Here is a 20,179-nt window from a genome sequence, read left to right as displayed (position 1 = left end):
GGCTGAAATAGTTGCCTTTACTCATTTTCAGGGCAGGTACTGTTTATATGTAGATGCTGAAACTCTGCAATACTTTTGAGCTAATATTCTATAAGAGGTGCTGGTACTCAGCTCCCATGATCTCCTGCCCAAGTTTAGTGCTGTATGTGATAAACACCACAAATCAACATGAATATCAGTAGCTTTATGTACATTTACATTTTCTGCTCAATTTCCTTTGAAATGCAGTGCCCCAACAATAACACATTTCAACAGCCATAGGTAGCTCATACTAGTACTGTATATTAAAGGATGTGGTCTAATCTTTATGACAAGAATTTCGTTGATAGTTGTCAATCATATTTGTTATCGCTCTATGACAATCATTGGTCAACCAAACAGAGAAAAAGAGACACTGGCTTTTTAAAACATTGCAATACAAATTTTATTACATTATGACAACAACAAAAAATGTCCAACTAATTTCAGCATATCCTTTGCAAAATCTCCAAATCAGGGCTACACAAATTAGGGTTATACAAATTATACAAATTAGGGTACACCGGAAAATATTTTAAATTGTTTTGCAATTAAAAACACAAATTAGGCTATCTTATTGGACAAGTCCAATAGTGACTCCTGGTTGAAGTCCATTTTCTTCTGTTTGGTGCCTAATGAACATGACAAGCGTCATAATCCCATAATTTATGCATCTTTTGTGCATAATTTACAATTAGTGTAAAAATCACAGAACTTCTTTTGATTTATCCTGATAAGTAAATAAGCCTCTGCATAATTTTATACACAAACATCTTAATTAATTATATTACAGAGGCAAAATAACTCTTCTCATCTCCTTCTTGCTAAATATTCTTCACATCTTCTTGCTAAATCCAAATGACCACCTTTTATTTAACCGGGTTAAGGCTCAGTGGTTCACATATTGTTGAATCCCATCATTCCTTTCGCGTTGCCAGCTGCACCCTGTTGGAACTGTCTCATCATGGACTGGAGACCAGACATTCCACCTGAAGAGACAAATGATAATCAGAGTGTTTCAGGGGGATCAGTTAAACTCTAGAGCAAGGCAGAGAGGCACAGAATCGCTAAACAAGATCAAATAAAGGTTATTTGGGTTGCAAGGTGATTTGTAGATCAGGGATTCTGCAGTCTATATCACATCTATGTCATTACGTTTGGACCGACCATGCTCAAAGTAACAAAGGAAGTTTGGGTAATGTGAAATAACTTATTGTAAAAGTCAAGCCTACCCATATGGTGGAGAACCCTTGGGTCCATCATCTTTGCCATCTGTTGGTTCAACTTAGCCATCTGAGAGGGGTTGACATTCTTGGACATATCACCACCTGCAAACATGTAAAAGTGCTAAATAATCTAGAGACATTCTACTGCTTGATGAAAGCAAAATTGTGTAATTGGACCAGTGCTTCCGTTTCCGGGCTGAAACGTGTCTGAAAACATGACTAGTCATGAAATCCTTGCTTCCCCTGTCCTTGTTTCCTCCCCTCACAGAGTGCATTGAAGGAGCGGATCCAAGGTCCTTCCCTCAGACCTCCTCCAATGTGATTTGAGAGGGAAATGGAGGAAACATGGACAGAGGAAGCAAGAATGACAACTAGTAATGTTTTAAGAGCCAAAAAGTGCATACCTTTGAACAGGCCCTTGATGCCACCCATCTTCTTCACCATCTGGGCAAACTTGGTGTACTGGGTGAGCAGCTCCTGGACGTCCCTGGTGGCAACCCCTGAACCGCGTGCCACTCTGGCGATTCGGTTCGGCCCCTTGCTGAAGAGCTTTGCACCGTCTTTGTTGTCAAGTTCTGCAAAAACCAAAGAAAGAAACCAGTGAGGAAAACATGTACGCATTTTGTATAACCCTTTTGTTTGTATCCCTTACTGTTGTTTAATGATGAAAGTGGATTGCATCTTTACCTTGGTCGTTCATGCTGTCCATAATTGTCATGAGTTTCTTCAACCTAGCCATGGACTCCTGCTCGTTGCCTTTGCTCATGAAGTCTGTTCCGAAGCCTGGGATCATACCCTTGTGACATTAACAGAAGTAAGATTAGCATTGTCATCTTTAAATACATCCCACATGTGGCCAGAAGAATAAAAAATATTCTTAGGTATTCATTATTTACCAAGGGGGGAGGGGTATACAGTTGAGATTGTTTTCGAAAGGCATTTGTGCTGAAACGCTGACCGTCTGCTCGTTTCATCTATAGTATGTACCCCTATGGGGATTTTTCCCCCTATTAGGTATTCTGGTTGCCGCTTACTTACCATGATCTGTCCGAAAGGTCCCATCTTCATGATGTTCTGAAACTGCTCGTACATGTCACGAAGAGTGAACTGACCTGTGGTGCAAATGGTGATTAGAAGAAACTTAAAAACCATACCGCATAACTATGTTATAGACTGCAGAGCATATGCATACTGCATGTCAGTTATGATATGGGGCTGGTATTACAAGTATGTCAGCTGATGATCTCATTCTCACCATGTTTCAGCTTGTCAATCAACTCCTCGTTGTCATCCAGCTTGAGTTCATTGACTTTGTCTATCAAACCTTCAATGTCTCCCATGCCTGAGGACAAAATACACACAACTCATTCAATACTGGTTGTACATAATGTAAAACGTCTTATGATAATCCATTATTCAAAAGGGAAAACAGTTTACCCAGTAGCTTGCTGATGAAGGGTTGCGTCTTAAATGGCTCTAAGTCGTCAATGTGTTCTCCAGTACCAATGAAAATGATGGGACTCTTAGTAGCAGCCACTCTATAAAAAGGCAACATGAGTATGAAACATTACCTAACCATCAGGATTATCATGAGTTAATGAATTCTGCAGTAGTAAGGAAACTCAGTTGACCATAACTTGGATAAACTGTCAAAACAAAGAGTGGCATTTACTTACGCACTGAGAGCACCACCACCTTTGGCGTGACCATCCAGCTTTGTCACTATGACGGACGCTACTTCTACTTTGTCTTTGAAGGCCTTCGCCTGGGCTTCACAAGCTTGGCCAATGGAGGCATCCATTACGTACACAATGTTGTCAGGTTGCTGGAGGAAATAGAAACATGCTTGGTGTAAGACCATGCATGCATTGATGCATTTTCTCTAAAGCAATACAGTGCATTAGGAAAGTATTCAGGCCCCTCAACTTTTTCCACCTTTTGTAACATTAGTCTTTTTCTAAAATGTATTAAGTTGTCGTCCCATCCCCCCCAATCAATCTACACACAATACCCCATAATGACAAAGCAAAAACAGGTTTTCATAAATAAAATATCACATTTACATAAGTATTCAGACCCTTTCCTCAGTACTTTGTTGAAGCACCGTTTGCAACGATTACAGCCTCGAGTCTTCTTGGGTATGACGCTACAAGCTTGGCACACCTGTATTTGGGGAGTTTATCCCACTCTTCTCTGCAGATCATCTCAAGCTCTGTCAGGTTTGATTGCTGCACAGCTATTTTCAGGTCTCTCCAGAGAAGTTCGATCTGGTTCCAGACCAGTCTCTGGCTGGGCCACTCAAGGATATTCAGAGACTTGTCCCAAAGCCACTCCTGTGTTGACTTGGCTGTGTGCTTAGGGTCATTGTCCTGTTTTTTCATCAAGGGTCATTGTCCTGTTTTTTCATCAAGGATCTCTGTACTTTGCTCTGTTCATCTTTTCCTCGATCTTGACTAGTCTCTCAGTAAATGCCGCTGAAAAACATCCTCACAGCATGCTGCCATCACCATGCTTCACCGTAGGAATGGTGCCAGGTTCCCTCCAGACGTGACGCTTGGCATTCAGGCCAAATAGTTACATTTTGGTTTCATCAGACGAGAGAATATTGTTTCTCATGGTCAGAGTCCTTTAGGAGCAGTGGCTGCCATCTGATCACTCTAACATAAAGGCCTGATTGGTGGAGTGCTACAGAGATGGTTGTCCTTCTGGAAGGTTCTCCCACCACAGAGGAACTCTAGAGCTCTGTCAGAGTGATCATCGGGTTATTGGTCACCTCCCTGACCAAGGCCCTTCTCTCTCGATTGCTCAGTTTGGCCTGGCAGCCAGCTCTAGGAAGAGTCTTGATGGTTCCAAACATCTTCCAATTAAGAATGACGGAGGCCACTGCGTTCTTGGTGACCTTCAATGCTCCAGAAATGTTTTGGTACCATTCCCCAGATCTGTGCCTCGGAGCGCTAAGGACAAATCCATTGACCTCATAGCTTGGTTTTTGCTCTGACACCCACTGTCAACTGTGGGACCTTACTTAGACAGGTGTGTGCCTTTCCAAATCATGTCCAATCAATTTAATTTACCACAGGTGGACTCTAATCAAGTTGTAGAAAAATCTCAAGGATGATCAATGGAAACAGGATGCACCTAAGCTCAATTTTGAGTCTCATAGCAACAGGCCTGAATACTTACGTAAATGTGATACTTCCGTTTTTATTTGTAATAAATTTGCAAACAAAATAACTTTGAACTTTGTCATTATGGGCTATTGTGTGTAGACTGATGGGGGGGGGGGTGATTTCATCAATTTGAGAACAAGGCTGTAACGTAACAAAATGTGGAAAAAGTCAGAGGGTCTGAATACTTTCCGAACGCACTGTACATTTTATAATGACGATACAAAAGCTCAGGCTGGCAGAGAGATGGTCACAGTGGTGCAAAAATACTACTTACCACTGCATTGGAAACCTGCAACATCTCCTCAAAAAGGGAATCTTCTTGCTTGTGTCGGCCACTGGTATCAACAATGATTATTTCAAAGCTCTCGTTTTTGAACTTTTCCACACCTTCCGCAGCTATGACGACAGGGTCCATCTCTGTGTAACTGGATTTAACAATGTTAGTGTACAGTATGCAGCAAAGGCCCTGTAATAGACCTGCGTCCTGTCCAGGGGGTGTACTTGTACATCAAGGTTCCTTACCATATACATTAGCATAAAAAAATGACTTGAGATTCATCACATACAGATGAGAAGCAACCAAATGCAAAGCATAAATACCTTCCATAGAATGGAATTCTGGCTTTTGTTGCATTTTGCTTCAACTGATCGAAGGCACCTGCACACACAAAAATATGTTGTTGACTTAAATTAGCTAAAAGAAAATGTATTTCGAGAAGGAATATCAAACAGATACATTTTGAAAATGAAACTACCAGCTCTGAAAGTGTCAGCGCAAATCAAACAGGTTTTCCACCCTTTTCTTTGGTAGTAGTACGCCAGCTGTGGAAAAGGTATTCAATACAGAACATTAGTGATGGCATAATATATTTTGGACAAATGACCACCTGAATGTGCATATCTTTAGGCTGAAATCCAGGAATGGCTCACCTTGGAACAGGTTGTGGTTTTCCCACTGCCCTGAAGACCCACAAACATGATGACGTTGTTCTTTCCCTTTGTGGGTGTCCAAGCCTTGACCCCTGGATCCACCAGCTGAGAGACAACCACAACATTAAATCTTAGACACACTCCCATCGCATCAAATGCAATAAACACAGAAACATTGCATCTTTGTAAAATATGTGAAGTGAGAACATAGGGACGGGCCTCTCCCAACCACACAAGCAATCTGAAAGTACTTGGAAAGTCTTCTCCCCACCCAAAGACCCACATGAAATCTAAACTGATCAGTTGAGTATCCATGTCTGAGGGTAGGCCTTCTAATGTGAAACTAATTATGTATTGAGCTGAGCAATCAAAACCGTTAAATACAGGTAGACTACAGCTACTGGGTCACTTAGTTCAATTAAGGTAATTGTTTGAGGGGAATGACTGTTTTGATGGTATAGTACATTGCCGAAACAGTTTACAAAACACTGGAATATCAATAGACCAAATGACTTTTGAAAACCACTAATATTAAAATAACCAGGAAATCCCACCATCAACTGTCAGTCATCTACCCAAGTTTTCAATCAAAAATGAACTCCTTCGGTTACTTTACACGGGACCATCATTAAACTAATACTAATGTATGGAGGTATTACAATACGTTCAGTTTCAGTAAGAATAGTCAGAGAATGACACTGACCTTGACAAGCTCCTTGAACACAGAATGCTGGATCATTCTCCTCTTGTTCAGCCCAGAGGCCATCTCCTCCAGGTCAATGGATGATCTGTGGTCAAAGAAAGATTACATTAGTAGGATACAGAATTCAGCTTTTGTCTACTACAGTACAATGTGTTCCTGAATAATGCTACTCACTTTACATTTTCTCTGAGCTGCTTTACCAACTTGATGTTGACATCAGCTTCCAGGAGGGCAGCACACACTTCTTTCAGCATGGCATTTAATACCTAAAGAAAGAGAAGACATTATCTATGAGAAATATCATATGGTCTGCGTGGTTGAAACCTGGAAACATATGTAACTACTATTTAGTTAACAACCACACATTGCCAAAAGTTGTACAAAAATAATAAGTCTGATTTGGTACTAGATATACCTCCTCGTTGATGATGGTGGCATTGCTCAGTGATCGCAACGCCGAGGTTATTTTTCTTCCCAAATCGGCTAACACCATGTTGGCAGGTCTTGTTGAACCTGTAAAAAATATTTAGATTTGCAAATTTGGTTATACTGCCACTGCCAACTACTATACCACTTCAACGCTGGATAATAATGTTATGGAAAGGGACTTACAAAATCAGTTGAGAAATACGGCCTCTTCGGCTTCAATGTTGAGGGAAACCCCCTTGTCTCTACACCTTTACTGCCACTTATTGGTGATCAAACGTCCGTTGTTGACTTCCTTAACTGAGCAATGAACGAAAACAATGAGTGAAATCTAGAGATTAGTTTAGCATATAACGTTAGTCAGGACAACATGACATAAATTAGCTAGAAAAATTCCGTAGTTAACTAATACAACACGTGTATGTAAAGAATACATAATATTGACCCGACTGCATCCACACAGCTTATACAACTATATACAACTATAAGCTAAACTATATACAACCACAGCTTATACAACTATAAGCTAAACGTTAGCATCGACAACTCGAGTGAGGCCGTGGTTCTCCGAGAATATGATACGTATAAAGACAGCATCCTAATTTAATTCGATGTATGGATAACTATCGTGCTAACATTACGACATTTATAAAACAATAGCTAGCTACTAAATTACCATTTTTATAATTATAACGAAGATCGTTACCTAAAGCTTGCCAACTGGCTTGAGAAAAGCAACCAAACGAACGTCATCTCAATCCCAGATATCCCAGAATGCCTATCTACTTCCGGGGTTATGTTTACTTCTTTGTAACCCCTGTATTTTAAGGTCGTCTGAAATGTCATGTTTTCTACTTAGAGTAAACGGTAATTTCATACAACACGTGTCCATTTAATTTGCCAAAATCAATATTCAATATATTTCTACAATATCAGTTACTTTAAATTAAATAATATATACTGAATTCTCTCCATTTCACCACTACTATTAATAGTGCTCCAATTATCGCGCCTCCTTAAATCTCAAATACGTATCCGGTATTTTCTACGCATGCGTTCAATACATTCAAGCATGAGCAATCGTATGTGGCAAAATATTTGTTGAAATGAACTTTTCAGACGCAAAAAATGAAATCGTACGATTACTCTCCAGAGTAAATTCCAAGGACCTGCCACGTTTAATTGACTGGATGAAAAACTCTGGTATTTAACCCTGGCATTAGCTATTTTAAGCCTAAACCAACCGTCCCATGTTCATGTTGGATTATGATGCTTCAACTGTATAACATTAGATAGTCATTTTGTTTCTTGCAGATGAAGTGGATGATGGATTGTTTGACAATCAAAAGGTTATACTTCAAAGTATTTCAGAGGATCTTAGGGCATGTCTTCCTTTGGAGGCTGTGCTCTCCTCCGAGTCCTTGGCTATTCAGAAGGTGGGTTACTGTAATTGCTTTCATTCCTCAACATCTTTACTCCGGGCCAAATTTACTTGCTGGGTGCTTGTATTTGGTGCAAGGTGTGTGTATTTTATTTTCAGAGAGGAATAAAAAATAAAAAAATACTCACACTTAAAATTAGACTTTTAAGTAATTAAAAGGGTAGTTCACCCAAATTACAAAATTACGTTGGTTTCCTTACGCTCTAAGCAGTCTATGGACAACGTATGACAACAATCCATGCTTTGGTTTAGTTTCCTTGGAACTGTTTCCACATGCTAACGTGTGTGGTACAAATCCCAATCAAGTCATGGGACTGTTTTTCACACATCTCCAAATAATCCAAAAGTATCTAAATTTGTGAAGCTCAACAAAGTCACAGATGATTTGAACACGTGTGAAAAATGTATTATCGGTCCCATGACTTGAATGGGATTTGTGCCACAAATGATAAAATGTTAGCATGTGGAAACTGTACCAGGGAAACTAAACCAAAGCATGGATTGCTGTCATACCTTGTCCAGAGACTGCTTACAGTGTAAGGAAACCAATGTCATTTTGTAATTTCAGTAAACTATCCCTTTGACTAACACAAATTAACTAATTCTGTTCATCAATTGATTATTCAGACCCAACAGAACCCCCAGCCCACACTGCATGTGGATGCTTTCCTGTATGACGAGGACACCGTGGATACACTCTGTGAGGAGGGCAAGATGAGCCGCAACTACTGCCTGAACTGTGGCACTCACAGAACAGCTCCCCTGGGTAGGTTTGCCTTGCATGGGCCTCCCGAGTGACGCAGCGATCTAAGGCACAGCAAAGCAGTGCTTGAGGCGTAACTACAGACCCGGGTTTGATCCCAGGCTGTGTCGAAGCCAGCCGCGACCGGAGACTAATGAGGCGGCGCACAATTGGCCCAGCGTCGTCTGGGTTAGGGGAGGGTTTGGCCGGCCAGGATGTCCTTTTCCCACCGCGCTCTAGAGACTCCTTGTGGCGGGCCAGGCACATGCACGCTGACTTAGGTCGCCAGTTTTACGGTGTTTCCTCCGACACGTTGGTGCGGCTGGCTTCCTGGTTAAGCAAGCAGTGTGTCAAGAAGCAGGGAGGCTTGGCAGGGTCGTATTTCGGAGGATGCGTGGCTCTCGACCTTCGTCTCTCCCGAGTCAGTACGGGAGTTGCAGCGATAGGACAAGACTGTAACTACCAATTGGATATCACGAAATTGGGGAGAAAAATATGTAAAAGTAGAAGAAAAAAATGTTTGCCTTGCCTGGTTAATCATTGTACTTGTTCTGAAGGATCATGCCATCTCACCAACAATCCAATTACCCAAAGCCCATCAATAATCATACTGAACAAAAATATAAACGCAGCATGTAAAGTATTGGTCCCATGTTTCATGAGCTGAAATAAAATATCCCAGAAATGTTCCATACACACAAAAATATTATTTCTCCCAAATGTTGTGCACAAATGTGTTTACATCCCTGTTAGTGAGCATTTCTCCTTTGCCAAGATAATCCATCAACATGACAGGTGTGGCATATCAGGAAGCTGATTAAACAGCATAATCATTACACAGGTGCACCTTGTGCTGGGGACAATAAAAGGCCACTCTAAAATGTGCAGTTTTATCACACAACACAATGCCACAGTTGTCGCACATTTTGAGAGAGCGTGCAATTGACATGCTGAATACAGAAATGTCCACCAGAGCTTTTGCCAGAGAATTGAATGTTCAATTCTCTATCATAAGCTGCCTCCAACGTAGTTTTAGAGAATTTGGCAGTACGTCCAACCGGCCTCACAACCTCGGACCTCATGTATGGTGTTGTGTGGGTTGAGCTGTTTGATGATGTTAAAGTTCTGAGCAGTGCCCCATGGTGGTGGTGGGGTTATGGTGTGGGTAGGCATAAGCTATGGACAATGAACACAATTGCATTTTATGGATGGCAATTTGAATGCACAGAGATACGGTGACGAGATCCTGAGGCCCATTCGCGTGCCATTCATCCGCCGCCATCATCTCATGTTTCAGCATGATAATGCACTGCCCCATGTCACAAGGATCTGTACACAATTCCTAATGCTGAAAATGTCCCAGTTATTCCATGGCTTGCATACTCACCAGACATGTCACCCGTTGAGCATGTTTGGGATGCCCTGGATTGACGTGTACGACAGCGTGATCCACTTCCCGACAGTATCCAGCAACTTTGCACAGCCATTGAAGAGGAGTGGGACAACATTCCACAGGCCACAATCAACAGCTTGATCATGCGAAGGAGAAAATGGCCAGATTATTTTATTTTTTTAAGGTATTTATGACCAACAGTTGCATATCTTTATTCCCAGTCAAGTGAAATCTGTAGATTAGGGCCTAATTTATTTATTTAAATTGACTGATTTCCTTATGAACTGTAACTCACTAAAATCTTTGAAATTGTTGCTAGTTGCGTTCATATTTTCGTTCAGCATAGATGTGTAAGATAAGGGTGGGTTTATAACCCTCATGTTGCAGCATTGTGTCAAATGAATGTTTATTTGAATGTTTATTTTCTCAGAGTTCATCTCTCACTCCTTCTCGATATTGGAGCTCCAGTTCCTATTCCAGCATGTCCTACCAGACCTGACTGGGAGACTAGTGGTGGATGTGGGTTCCAGGCTAGGGGCAGTACTCTATGGGGTAAATTACAGTTTGTTTTGGAATGAAAGGGAAACCATTTATGGCATTGAGATGTATTGTTAAAGGTTATGTGAAAATATTGCAGGAAAATGTCATGAATTCTTTGGCAAAAAAGTATTTACTCTTCCAGTCATTTGTTTGTGCTTCAGGGGTACCTGTACAGCTCTGCAGTTCGGCTTGTTGGGGTAGAGATCAGTGCAGAGTTTGTCAGGCTTCAGAATATGGCTGTGGAGAAGTATGGCTTCAGTGACCGAATACAGGTAAAGCGATCATTAGTATAATTTTACATTTATTTATCTTGATCTTTGTTTTATGTTTTTAAAGAATGTAAGTGCCACAGCTTTCTCTCATTGTCTCACATTTCTGCAGGTCATCCATGGAGATATCAGTACTCAGGATTCCCTGTTACAGAATGCAGATGTTCTCATCATGAACAATGTGTTTGAGTACTTTCTACAGCCAAATGACCAAATTAAGTAGGTAAACCTTGGACACCACACCAGGGGTGTATTCATTAGAACATATTGTTTCAAAAAGTTTTTCAACAGAAAATATCATTATCCTATAATGCAGCGTTTCCCAAACTTGGTCCTCAGGAACCCAAGTGGTGCACATTTTGTTTTTTGCCCTAACACTACACAGCTGATTCAAATGATCAAAGCTTGATGATTATTTGAATCAGCTGTGTAGTACCAGGGCAAAAACCAACACGTGCACCCCTTGGACTCCCAAGGACCAAGTTTGGGAAACGCTGTAATATAGGATGCAGTAAGTGATCATTGGAAGATTTCAATTGCATACTCCTCATGTCCTGTTTCCTTCTCAAAACCCATTGGATGAGAAAGCCCGAGGTCCCGCCCCTCTGACCTTCTCCTCCAATGGGTGTTGATGAGGAGAGAGGGGTAAGGATGCAATTGAGATCTTCCTCATATATTGTATCTGGTAATGATGCAATGTAGTACCAGGACAAAAACCAACATGTGCACCTCTTGGGGTCCCGAGGACGGAGTTGGGGAAACCCTGCTCTAATGTCTCCATCCTCTTCCTTTGGTAGAGCCTGGTATTTTATCGTTCACAATTTCCACAAGAAAGGTGCTCTATTGGTTACAGTTCCAAGCCTCCAGGAAGCACTTTCTTCACATCAGGTAAGTACTGAAAATGCCTGTAAAAACTGTCTGTTTTCCACACTTTGAGAATTGAATGTTTCTATGATGTGTAACTTCAAGCATAATGCACACCTCTCTATTACTGTACTGTGCTCCTCCTTCAGGGAGGGATCAACCTCAGCAAGTGGGTAGAGGAACTACCTCTGGATTACAACGTCTATCTGGGGAAGGACGGTGACCCGGACGCATTCAAAAATATACACCTGTATAGGGTACTGTGACCCTGAGTGAAGACCAAACATCCACTCAGACTTTCTGTCCCTTGGATATTGACTTTCTGCTGCAATTGCAGATGGATTCTCTTCTAGGACTGTGCCCTACCATATCATGTTCAAGGTATAACAATCTATAAAGATGACCGAGTGATCTGTGACAAGAAATCCCAAATATCACTCTGATAATGTTATGTACTTTACAGTTCAGTGAATGATTTGTCAGCCTTTTTACAGAAAATGTTTGACCAATGTCTGAAATACTGTAGTAAATGAATAGTTAAAACATTTGCCTGATGGTTCTTGTACGTTCCCCTCTCACCCACACTACTGAAACAGGAAGCATGGGAGGGTAGCATAATTACAGCAGAAAGTGGCTATTAAATGGCACCAACTCTGAGGAACTTCTGTGTTGCCTTCTTTACCAACAGCATGGCATCAACATCTCTTTTGCAGCGCTTTAATAGTGTTTCATTTTGGACTCTGTGGCCATTGTAATTACAACCTCTTTGATGGATTTTGCACCTTAGTTATGAGGCTCTCTAACTACACCAGACAGGCACCATGCAGTCATGTTATAGTAAACAAGCCGTTAACACCATTGTTGAACATTGGCCTTCAGTCACCATCAATATTCTGTTAATTGAAATATGACAGAAGCCAAACTAAGGCTGCGTTTACACAAGCTGACCAATTATTATTTATTTTTTTACCAATCAGATAAGCTCTTTTGCAAATAATTGGTCAAAATATCAGAATAAGGCTGCCTGAGTAAACGGAGCATAAGAACAAAGCACGTACATTTTGGTGATTTATACCCCCTCGTGGCGGACAGACGGGAAGTTGGATGCATGTGGAAAATGTTAGGCGCTATAATATGTTGTAACTGATTATGATCACTCACTTAAACCTGTACAAAAGTTTTGTATCAGTTGAAAAAGTATGTTTTACCAGAACAGATATGCTATGTTTTACTATAAATTTGTATGATGCTCTGATTCAAGTAGTAACAAATCCCATATTGCTTCTCCACTCCTCTGATGTTCAACGAACATAAACATGATTGGTGGTGATGATGCGAGTGGCGGGATAAACAACCAATGGAGATAACATAGTCTTCACTCAAGCTACGCCCTCCTACGCGCTTCTCATCTGTGAAATAGAGCGAATCAAATGTATAGTCAACACGCAGTCCGTCCGGTGGAAAAGTGGGGCAGTCCGTTGCCTTTTTGTATTTTTCTCCCGCGGATTATTGTTTTAACGTTACATAACCGATCCGGTAAATCTCTTGAATTCTTCCTCTAGTATGCGAAAATGTTATCAGGTGGTTTAAACATAGAGGTTTTTAATTGCTAATATCAGACAGATTCCCATTCATTGAGCACATTTTCATGTGAGTTGGTTGGAAAAGCGTCACTTTTGTGTGTTACTGGAAGCGTGTGCCATTAACAAAGGCTGGATTTCCTCTTAAAATTGTCGTAGGTTATCACGACCATTTTTAAAAAAATGTTTGGGTCACTGTCCGCATGTCTGAGTTTATTGCCGATTAATACTGATTTAAAACTTTATGTAATTACATGGTTTCTGGCTTTCTTTTCCCCTCCTTTTTGAGTCTCAAAGAGGACAAATCGGAGACGAAGATAAAGAAAGATGCCGCTTCTCCACAGAAAGCCGTTTGTCAGACAGAAGCCCCCAGCGGACCTCAAACCAGATGAAGAAGTGTTTCTTTGCAAAGTCACACATGAAATCTTCAGGAAATACGAGTACGTGAAGACCAAACTGATAAATGCATTAACATTCAAGAATGATCAATGTTAGTTAACTATCAAATGACCATCCGATTTTGGCTCAACTCAAGTTAGGAAAGTTTAACCATAGTGACAGCAAACATTAGCTAGCTTGCTAAGAAGCTAAAATCTTCTGCAGTGCTGGAAGATGGACAAAGTACTACTTATTATAAACTAGTTGGTAAATCATTAATAATGTATTGTCTGGTTGACACCTATTTAGCTAGTCATCAGATGAAAATGGGTCAGAACTGTTATTTCTATCCAGTTGTCAAACTTAGTTTGTCAGGTGTAGCCAGCTTGATCACCGCTAGTTTAGCGGCTACTATAGCTAGCTAGTAGTTGGAGCAACTACCATTTAACGTTACCAGCCGTGTTGACCAAGTATTTGGGCCTGCTAGCCAGCTTGAAGCTAGCGTTGCAAAATATCCAACTTGAGTCAACTTTATTTGACTAGGTTATAATTATTGCCGTAATTTACTGTCATATCCATCGAGTAACTGGTTGGTAAATCTACCCAGTCTTGTTAGAAGTTATCGTATGCTCTCTTAGATACTTTTGCATAGTCCTAAAATGAGAGCAGAGCAGTTCGCGCTCATCACAACTCGTCTTGTCTCAGTTCGCGTGTGGAACGTGGGCAGGGCTATTGTTGTGTGATTGTTTATAGCTAGCTAACTAGGAAGCAACATGTTAACTAGTGTGTTTTTTTGGGAAGTTTTATAGTGAAATATTTTATCAATTTGTAACCCATAGCATAGACAAACTGTTTATGTAGGACTTGCCTACGAATAATACTCTGACTTATTTCAAGGGGGTCTTGAAAGGTAAACAATTTTCACCCTGGCCTTCATTCCAGATAGACCGCAAGTTCGCATGTTACTGTAAATTTAGTAGAAGGACAGTGACAGACATCTTTTAGTTCTGTTCATTATTTTATCACTATTTTGAAGATGGACTTTTATATTTGTGGTTTTGTTTTAAGGTATAATTTCTTTGGAATTGTATTTAGTCAGCATGTGTGACCGACTGCTCAACATGACTTTGGAAGACTTTGAGGTCCTATCGATGCAGAAACTGGAAAAGCATCTCGATGTTTACAGTGTACACAGATGAGCAAGGTATATGTTCATGTTGTGCAAGTGAGGTTGTGTTATGTTTTTAATGCTGATTTGGGGTGAGCATTGGTTTTCGTTTCCTCCTATGATTGTGGGCAGCAATATTTTGCATGTGTCCAGTCCAACATGCAAAATTAGTGAGCAATTTCATGCCCTTAAATATTAGGGCCCTTGTCAAAAGTAGTAACGTTACACTGTAGGGAATATGCAATTACCTGTACTGACTCGAATCACCCTGTCTCCCCACAAGTGACTTCTTTGAGAGGACCATCCTGTGCAACAGCCTGGTGTGGAGCTGTGCGGTGACGGGCAAGCCTGGCCTGACCTACCTGGAAGCTCTGGACTGTGAGAAGAGAGGTCGTCAGAGCCTCCAGAGCTTCCCCTCAGCTCTGGTGATCCCCCTGCTGCACCTCACAGCCCTCACATACCGTACCCGGCTCCACGAGATCTGTGATGATGTGTATTCTTACGTCAAGGAGAGGTTCTTCCCCGGGGAGATTGTGGACGTTGTGACCCGCTCCGATACCAGGTAAAGTGTTAATTTAACCACATGACCTCACCAAGCATCATCAGTTGTACTCAACTTTACTGTAATCTGGGTGTTCTGAGCTGCACCAGTGTCGGGTAATGTGTTGATTCTATCCATATGATGACCTCCCCGACAGTCATCAGTTTCACTTTATTTTATACATATGACCTCATCTAGTGTCATCAGTTTCACTTCTAACCAGGGGTCTGATATAATTTGGTTTTATACCACCTTACTGAAGGACTACAATGCATTTTACGTTCTCTCCCTATGAGTCAGTGCTTTGATAGCTCCCGTATTTAGCCAAAGGAGTATTCATCCAATGTCTTGTGTTTTATTTATGTTCACTAGCATTACCTCGGTGAATGTAGATCCCAGCTCTTTGACAGTGAAATCATGTTCTCTGTAGTAAACCAATACATGGATTTTTGTCAATGTGGTTGAGAGTTGGCTATGATCTGTTTGGAGAGGGGCACCAAATTGTATTCGTCACAATGCACCGAATACAACTGGTGTATACCTTACTGTGAAATTCTTACTTACAAAGTAAAAAATAAACTAGCATTAATAACGAGGCTATATTCAGGGGGTACAGGTTAGTCGAGGTAATATGTACAGTACCAGTCAAAAGTTTGGACACACACTCATTCAAGGATTTCTTTATTTTTACTATTTTCTATATTGTAGAATAATAGTGACGATGTCAAAACCACGAAATAGCACATGGAATCATGTAATAACCAAAAAAAATGTGAAACAAATCAATCTATTTTTATATTTGAGATTCTTCAAAGTAGCCACCCTTTGCCTTGATGACAGCTTTGCACTTGTTGGCTGCTTTTCCATCACTCTGCGGTCCAGCTCATCCCAAACCATCTCAATTGGGTTGAAGTCGGGTGATTGTGGAGGCCAGGTCATCTGATGCAGCACTCCATCACTCTCCTTCTTGGTCAAATAGCCCTTTCACAGCCTGGAGGTGTGTTGGGGTCATTGTCCTGTTGAAAAATAAATGATAGTACCACTAAGTGCAAACCAGATGGGATGGCTTGTCACTGTAGAAGGCTGTGGTAGTCATGCTGGTTAAGTGTGCCTTGAATTCTAAATAAATTGTGCCAGCAGCAAAGCACCATCTCCATGCTTCATGGTGGGAACTGCACATACAGAGATCGTCTGTTCATCTACTCTGCATCTCACGAAGACATGTCGATTGGAACCAAAAATCTGTCTAATGTCCATTGATCCTGTTTCTTGGCCCAGACAAGTCTCAAATCAAATTGTGTGTCACATTTCACCTTACAGTGAAATGCTTACTTACAAGCCCTTAACCAACACCAACAATGCAGTTTTAAGATGTTGTTAATTGAACACCTGTTAATTGAAATATATTCCAGGTGACTACCTCATGAAGGTGGTTGAGAGATTGCCAAGAATGTCCAAAGCTGTCTTCAAGGCAAAGGGTGGCTACTTTGAGAATCTAACACTTTTTTGGTTACTACATGATTCCTTATTTGTTATTTCATAGTTTTGATGACTTCACTATTGTTCTACAATGTAGAAAATAGTAAAACAAATAAAGATATCTTTGAATGAGTGTGTGTCCAAACTTTTGACTGGTACTGTATATAATTTCTTCAACTTCCTGAGTGGGAAGTTGACTGACTCCTTCTGGACCTCCCCCCTACCTAACATTGACCTCATCCAGTCTGTAGATGATGCCTGGTTATTCTTTAAAAGTGCCTTCCTCACCATCTTAAATAAGCATGCCCCGTTCAAAAAATGTAGAACTAGGAATAGATATAGTCCTTGGTTCACTCCAGACCTGTCTGCCCTTGACCAGCACAAAAACATCCTGTGGCGTTCTGCATTAGCATCGAATAGTCCCCGTGATATGCAACTTTTTAGGGAAGTTAGGAACAAATATACACAGGCAGTTAGGAAAGCTAAGGCTAGCTTTTTCAAACAGAAATTTGCATCCTGTAGTACTAACTCTCAAAAGTTCTGTGACACTGTAAAGTCCATGGAGAATAAGACCCCCTCCCAGCTGGCCACTGCTCTGAGGCTGGGAAACACTGTCACCACCGATAAATCCACTATAATTGAGAATTTCAATAAGCATTTCTCTACGGCTGGCCATGCTTTCCACCTGGCTACCCCCTACCCCGGTCAACTGCCCGGCACCCTCCATAGCAATCCGCCAAAGCCCCCACCATTTCTCCTTCACCCAAATCCAGGTAGCTGATGTTCTGAAAGAGCTGCAAAATCTGGACCCCTACAAATCAGCCAGGTTAGACAATCTGGACCCTCTCTTTCTAAAATGATCTGCCGAAATTGTTGCAACCCCTATTACTAGCCTGTTCAACCTCTCTTTCGTATCGTCTGAGATTCCCAAAGATTGGAAAGCTGCCGCGGTCATCCCCCTCTTCAAAGGGGGTGACACTCTAGACCCAAACTGCTACAGACCTATATCTATCTTACCCTGTCTTTCTAAGGTCTTCGAAAGCCAAGTTAACAAACAGATTACCGGAAATTTAGAATCCCATCGTACCTTCTCCGCTATGCAATCTGGTTTCAGATCTGGTCATGGGTGCACCTCAGCCACGCTCAAGGTTCTAAACGACATCATAACTGCCATCGATAAGAGACATTACTGTGCAGCTGTATTCATCGACCTGGCCAAGGCTTTCGACTCTTCAATTGCCAATAAGAAAGTGGTGGACTCGACAGCCTTGGTTTCTCAAATAATTGCCTCGCCTGGTTCACCAACTACTTCTCTGATAGAGTTCAGTGTGTCAAATCGGAGGGCCTGTTGTCCAGACCTCTGGCAGTCTCTATGGGGGTGCCACAGGGTTCAATCCTCGTGCCGACTCTCTTCTCTGTATACATCAATGATGTTGCTCTTGCTGCTGGTGATTCTCTGATCCACCTCTACGCAGACGACCCCATTCTGTATACTTCTGGCCCTTCTTTGGACACTGTGTTAACTAACTTCCAGACGAGCTTCAATGCCATACAACTCTCCTTCTGTGGCCTCCAACTGCTTTTAAATGCAAGTAAAACTAAATGCATGCTATTCAACCGATCACTGCCCACACCTGCTCGCCCGTCCAGCATCACTACTCTGGACGGCTCTGACTTAGAATACGTGACAACTACAAATACCTAGGTGTCTGGTTAGACTAAACTCTCCTTCCAGACTCACATTAAGCTTCTCCAATCCAAAATGTAATCTAGAATCGGCTTCCTATATTGCAAGAAAGCATCCTTCACTCATGCTGCCAAACATACCCTCGTAAAACTGACCATCCTTGACTTCGGTGATGTCATCTATAAAATAGCCTCCAACACTCTACTCAACAAACTGGATGCAGTCTATCACAGTGCCATCCGTTTTGTCACCAAAGCCCCATACACTACCCACCATTGCGACCTGTACGCTCTCGTTGGTTGGCCCTCGCTTCATACTCGTCGCCAAACCCACTGGCTACAGGTTATCTACAAGTCTCTGCTAGGTAAAGCCCCGCCTTATCTCAGCTCACTGGTCACCATAGCAGCACCCACTCGTAGCACGCGCTCAAGCAGATATATCTCACTGGTCACCCCCAAAGCCAATTCCTCCTTTGGTCGTCTTTCCTTCCAGTTCTCTGCTGCCAATGACTGTAACGAACTGCAAAAATCACTGAAGCTGGAGATTCATAAAAAATTAGGCCTACATCAGCACCACCATCTCAGAAAATCCTAGGGAGAGCCCTGATTGTACATTTTTAAATGTATTTCTTGTTAGCTACTGAAGAGCAGCCAGGTACCCATAACATTAAGTCTATAGTTACCATTCCTACTAAGGGTAGTCTTTTGCCAACATTATTATGCAACAAAAAATATGCGTTGGCCTTTTTGATTTGAGCAGTGTGGATGTCGTGCGCCATTGTGGGGGTGAATGGTGGCGTGCTCTTACTCCTGTAGTCCACGATCAGCTCCTTGGTTTTATTGACGTTGAAGGAGAGGTTGTTGTCCTGGGACCACACTTAGTCTCAGACCTCCCCTCTGTAGGCTGTCTCCTCACCGCCCTTATCCTGTGGCTACTAGATTATAGAAGCCACTGGGCATATGGATCTAAATAAATGAGCCCTCTTTATTCCAAGAGGACATCGGTCAGCCATCATAAACTGAACTTTGAAAATAACACAACGGGAGTGATTGCGTGGATGGACCTAAGGCAGGCTCTGTGATTAGCTGAGCCAGCAAAAGGAGTTGTTCCAGACATTACATTATCACAGCTTAGCAGTAGGCAGCCGAGTGAGAGAATGCCAGACAAGAAGCAACATGCACCCACAGCGGGGGGGCAGAGGGAAGGGGGGGGGGGGCAGMGGTTTAGGTATTAGTGGGAGCATGTATTGTTACAAATATTCTTAAGTCTGGGACTCAACAATGACCATTCTTTCAATTCTGCTACTATGACTATTGTTACAAGTACAGTTATTGAGCAGATTTAATCTCATTGTAAACACAAGTTAATGAACTGGACCTAGAGCCTTGCACGGAATGAATTTTAAGTCCTATCCATGCTCGTGACGTTGAGACCCGACCCTACCTAGGCCAAATTTGCTTCTGTGACATTAAAGCACAGGTTCTGCCCTAAATCAGAAATAACTTCCATTACCTGCTCGTCTGTCCTGCGCTGCATACACTCTGTGCATGACTTGAGTATCCATAGCAACACCTCTGCTTGGTGACGAGACTGAGAGCAGTTAGCTGTGAACCAGCTACTTTTT

At 41.7% G+C, this 20,179-nt stretch overlaps 3 protein-coding genes across 10 annotated transcripts in view; 2 read left to right on the top strand and 1 right to left on the bottom strand.

The window, feature by feature from the left end:
* Positions 1 to 399: 399 nt before the first annotated feature.
* Positions 400 to 7,266, bottom strand: LOC111963463 (signal recognition particle subunit SRP54). The gene is made up of 17 exons (XM_023986918.2): positions 7,180 to 7,266; positions 6,660 to 6,773; positions 6,463 to 6,560; positions 6,222 to 6,313; positions 6,048 to 6,132; positions 5,345 to 5,449; positions 5,170 to 5,236; positions 5,015 to 5,072; positions 4,689 to 4,839; positions 2,921 to 3,069; positions 2,682 to 2,782; positions 2,500 to 2,586; positions 2,283 to 2,356; positions 1,932 to 2,040; positions 1,649 to 1,819; positions 1,251 to 1,346; positions 400 to 1,007 (listed from the first exon to the last, which is right to left on the bottom strand). Exons 3-17 carry the CDS (start codon positions 6,538 to 6,540, stop codon positions 916 to 918), a joined length of 1,515 nt encoding a protein of 504 aa, XP_023842686.1. The 5' UTR covers positions 6,541 to 6,560; positions 6,660 to 6,773; positions 7,180 to 7,266; the 3' UTR covers positions 400 to 915.
* Positions 7,267 to 7,510: 244 nt separating this feature from the next.
* Positions 7,511 to 12,267, top strand: zgc:109986 (class I SAM-dependent methyltransferase). Its single transcript, XM_023986917.1, has 8 exons — positions 7,511 to 7,676; positions 7,788 to 7,909; positions 8,542 to 8,680; positions 10,480 to 10,601; positions 10,751 to 10,861; positions 10,971 to 11,077; positions 11,656 to 11,746; positions 11,872 to 12,267. Exons 1-8 carry the CDS (start codon positions 7,580 to 7,582, stop codon positions 11,986 to 11,988), a joined length of 906 nt encoding a protein of 301 aa, XP_023842685.1. The 5' UTR covers positions 7,511 to 7,579; the 3' UTR covers positions 11,989 to 12,267.
* Positions 12,268 to 13,150: 883 nt separating this feature from the next.
* The window catches only part of LOC111963461 (bromodomain adjacent to zinc finger domain protein 1A), a 42,577-nt gene continuing 35,548 nt past the window's right edge, over positions 13,151 to 20,179 (top strand). For 5 of the 8 annotated variants that reach the window (XM_023986915.2, XM_023986916.2, XM_023986914.2 and 2 more), the window contains exons 1-3: positions 13,168 to 13,258; positions 13,592 to 13,742; positions 15,132 to 15,410. In XM_023986915.2, coding sequence (XP_023842683.1) covers positions 13,630 to 13,742; positions 15,132 to 15,410 — 392 coding nt within the window. In that variant the 5' untranslated portion in view covers positions 13,168 to 13,258; positions 13,592 to 13,629. Of the gene's footprint in view, positions 13,259 to 13,294; positions 13,373 to 13,591; positions 13,743 to 14,773; positions 14,885 to 15,131; positions 15,411 to 20,179 lie in introns of those variants that run through there. The other 3 variants (XM_023986913.2, XM_070443422.1, XM_070443423.1) reach the window with 3 other exon arrangements.

Source organism: Salvelinus sp. IW2-2015, linkage group LG4q.2 (assembly GCF_002910315.2).
Source record: "Salvelinus sp. IW2-2015 linkage group LG4q.2, ASM291031v2, whole genome shotgun sequence".
Classification (NCBI taxonomy): domain Eukaryota; kingdom Metazoa; phylum Chordata; class Actinopteri; order Salmoniformes; family Salmonidae; genus Salvelinus; species Salvelinus sp. IW2-2015.
Note: the sequence above shows the minus strand (reverse complement) of the source record. Positions and strands in the feature narration are given on the sequence as shown.

Bases quoted from the DNA above. Each gene is read 5' to 3' on its own strand.
- LOC111963463 (XM_023986918.2), bottom strand. From the start codon at position 6,540: ATGGTGTTAGCCGATTTGGGAAGAAAAATAACCTCGGCGTTGCGATCA. The intron at 5,073-5,169 runs GTAGTTTCATTT...TTGTGTGTGCAG, and splicing joins CGCTGACACTTTCAGAGCTG to GTGCCTTCGATCAGTTGAAG. The intron at 1,820-1,931 runs GTAAAGATGCAA...TGGTTTTTGCAG, and splicing joins GGACAGCATGAACGACCAAG to AACTTGACAACAAAGACGGT.
- zgc:109986 (XM_023986917.1), top strand. From the start codon at position 7,580: ATGAACTTTTCAGACGCAAAAAATGAAATCGTACGATTACTCTCCAGA. The intron at 8,681-10,479 runs GTAGGTTTGCCT...TTATTTTCTCAG, and splicing joins TCACAGAACAGCTCCCCTGG to AGTTCATCTCTCACTCCTTC. The intron at 10,602-10,750 runs GTAAATTACAGT...TTTGTGCTTCAG, and splicing joins TAGGGGCAGTACTCTATGGG to GGGTACCTGTACAGCTCTGC.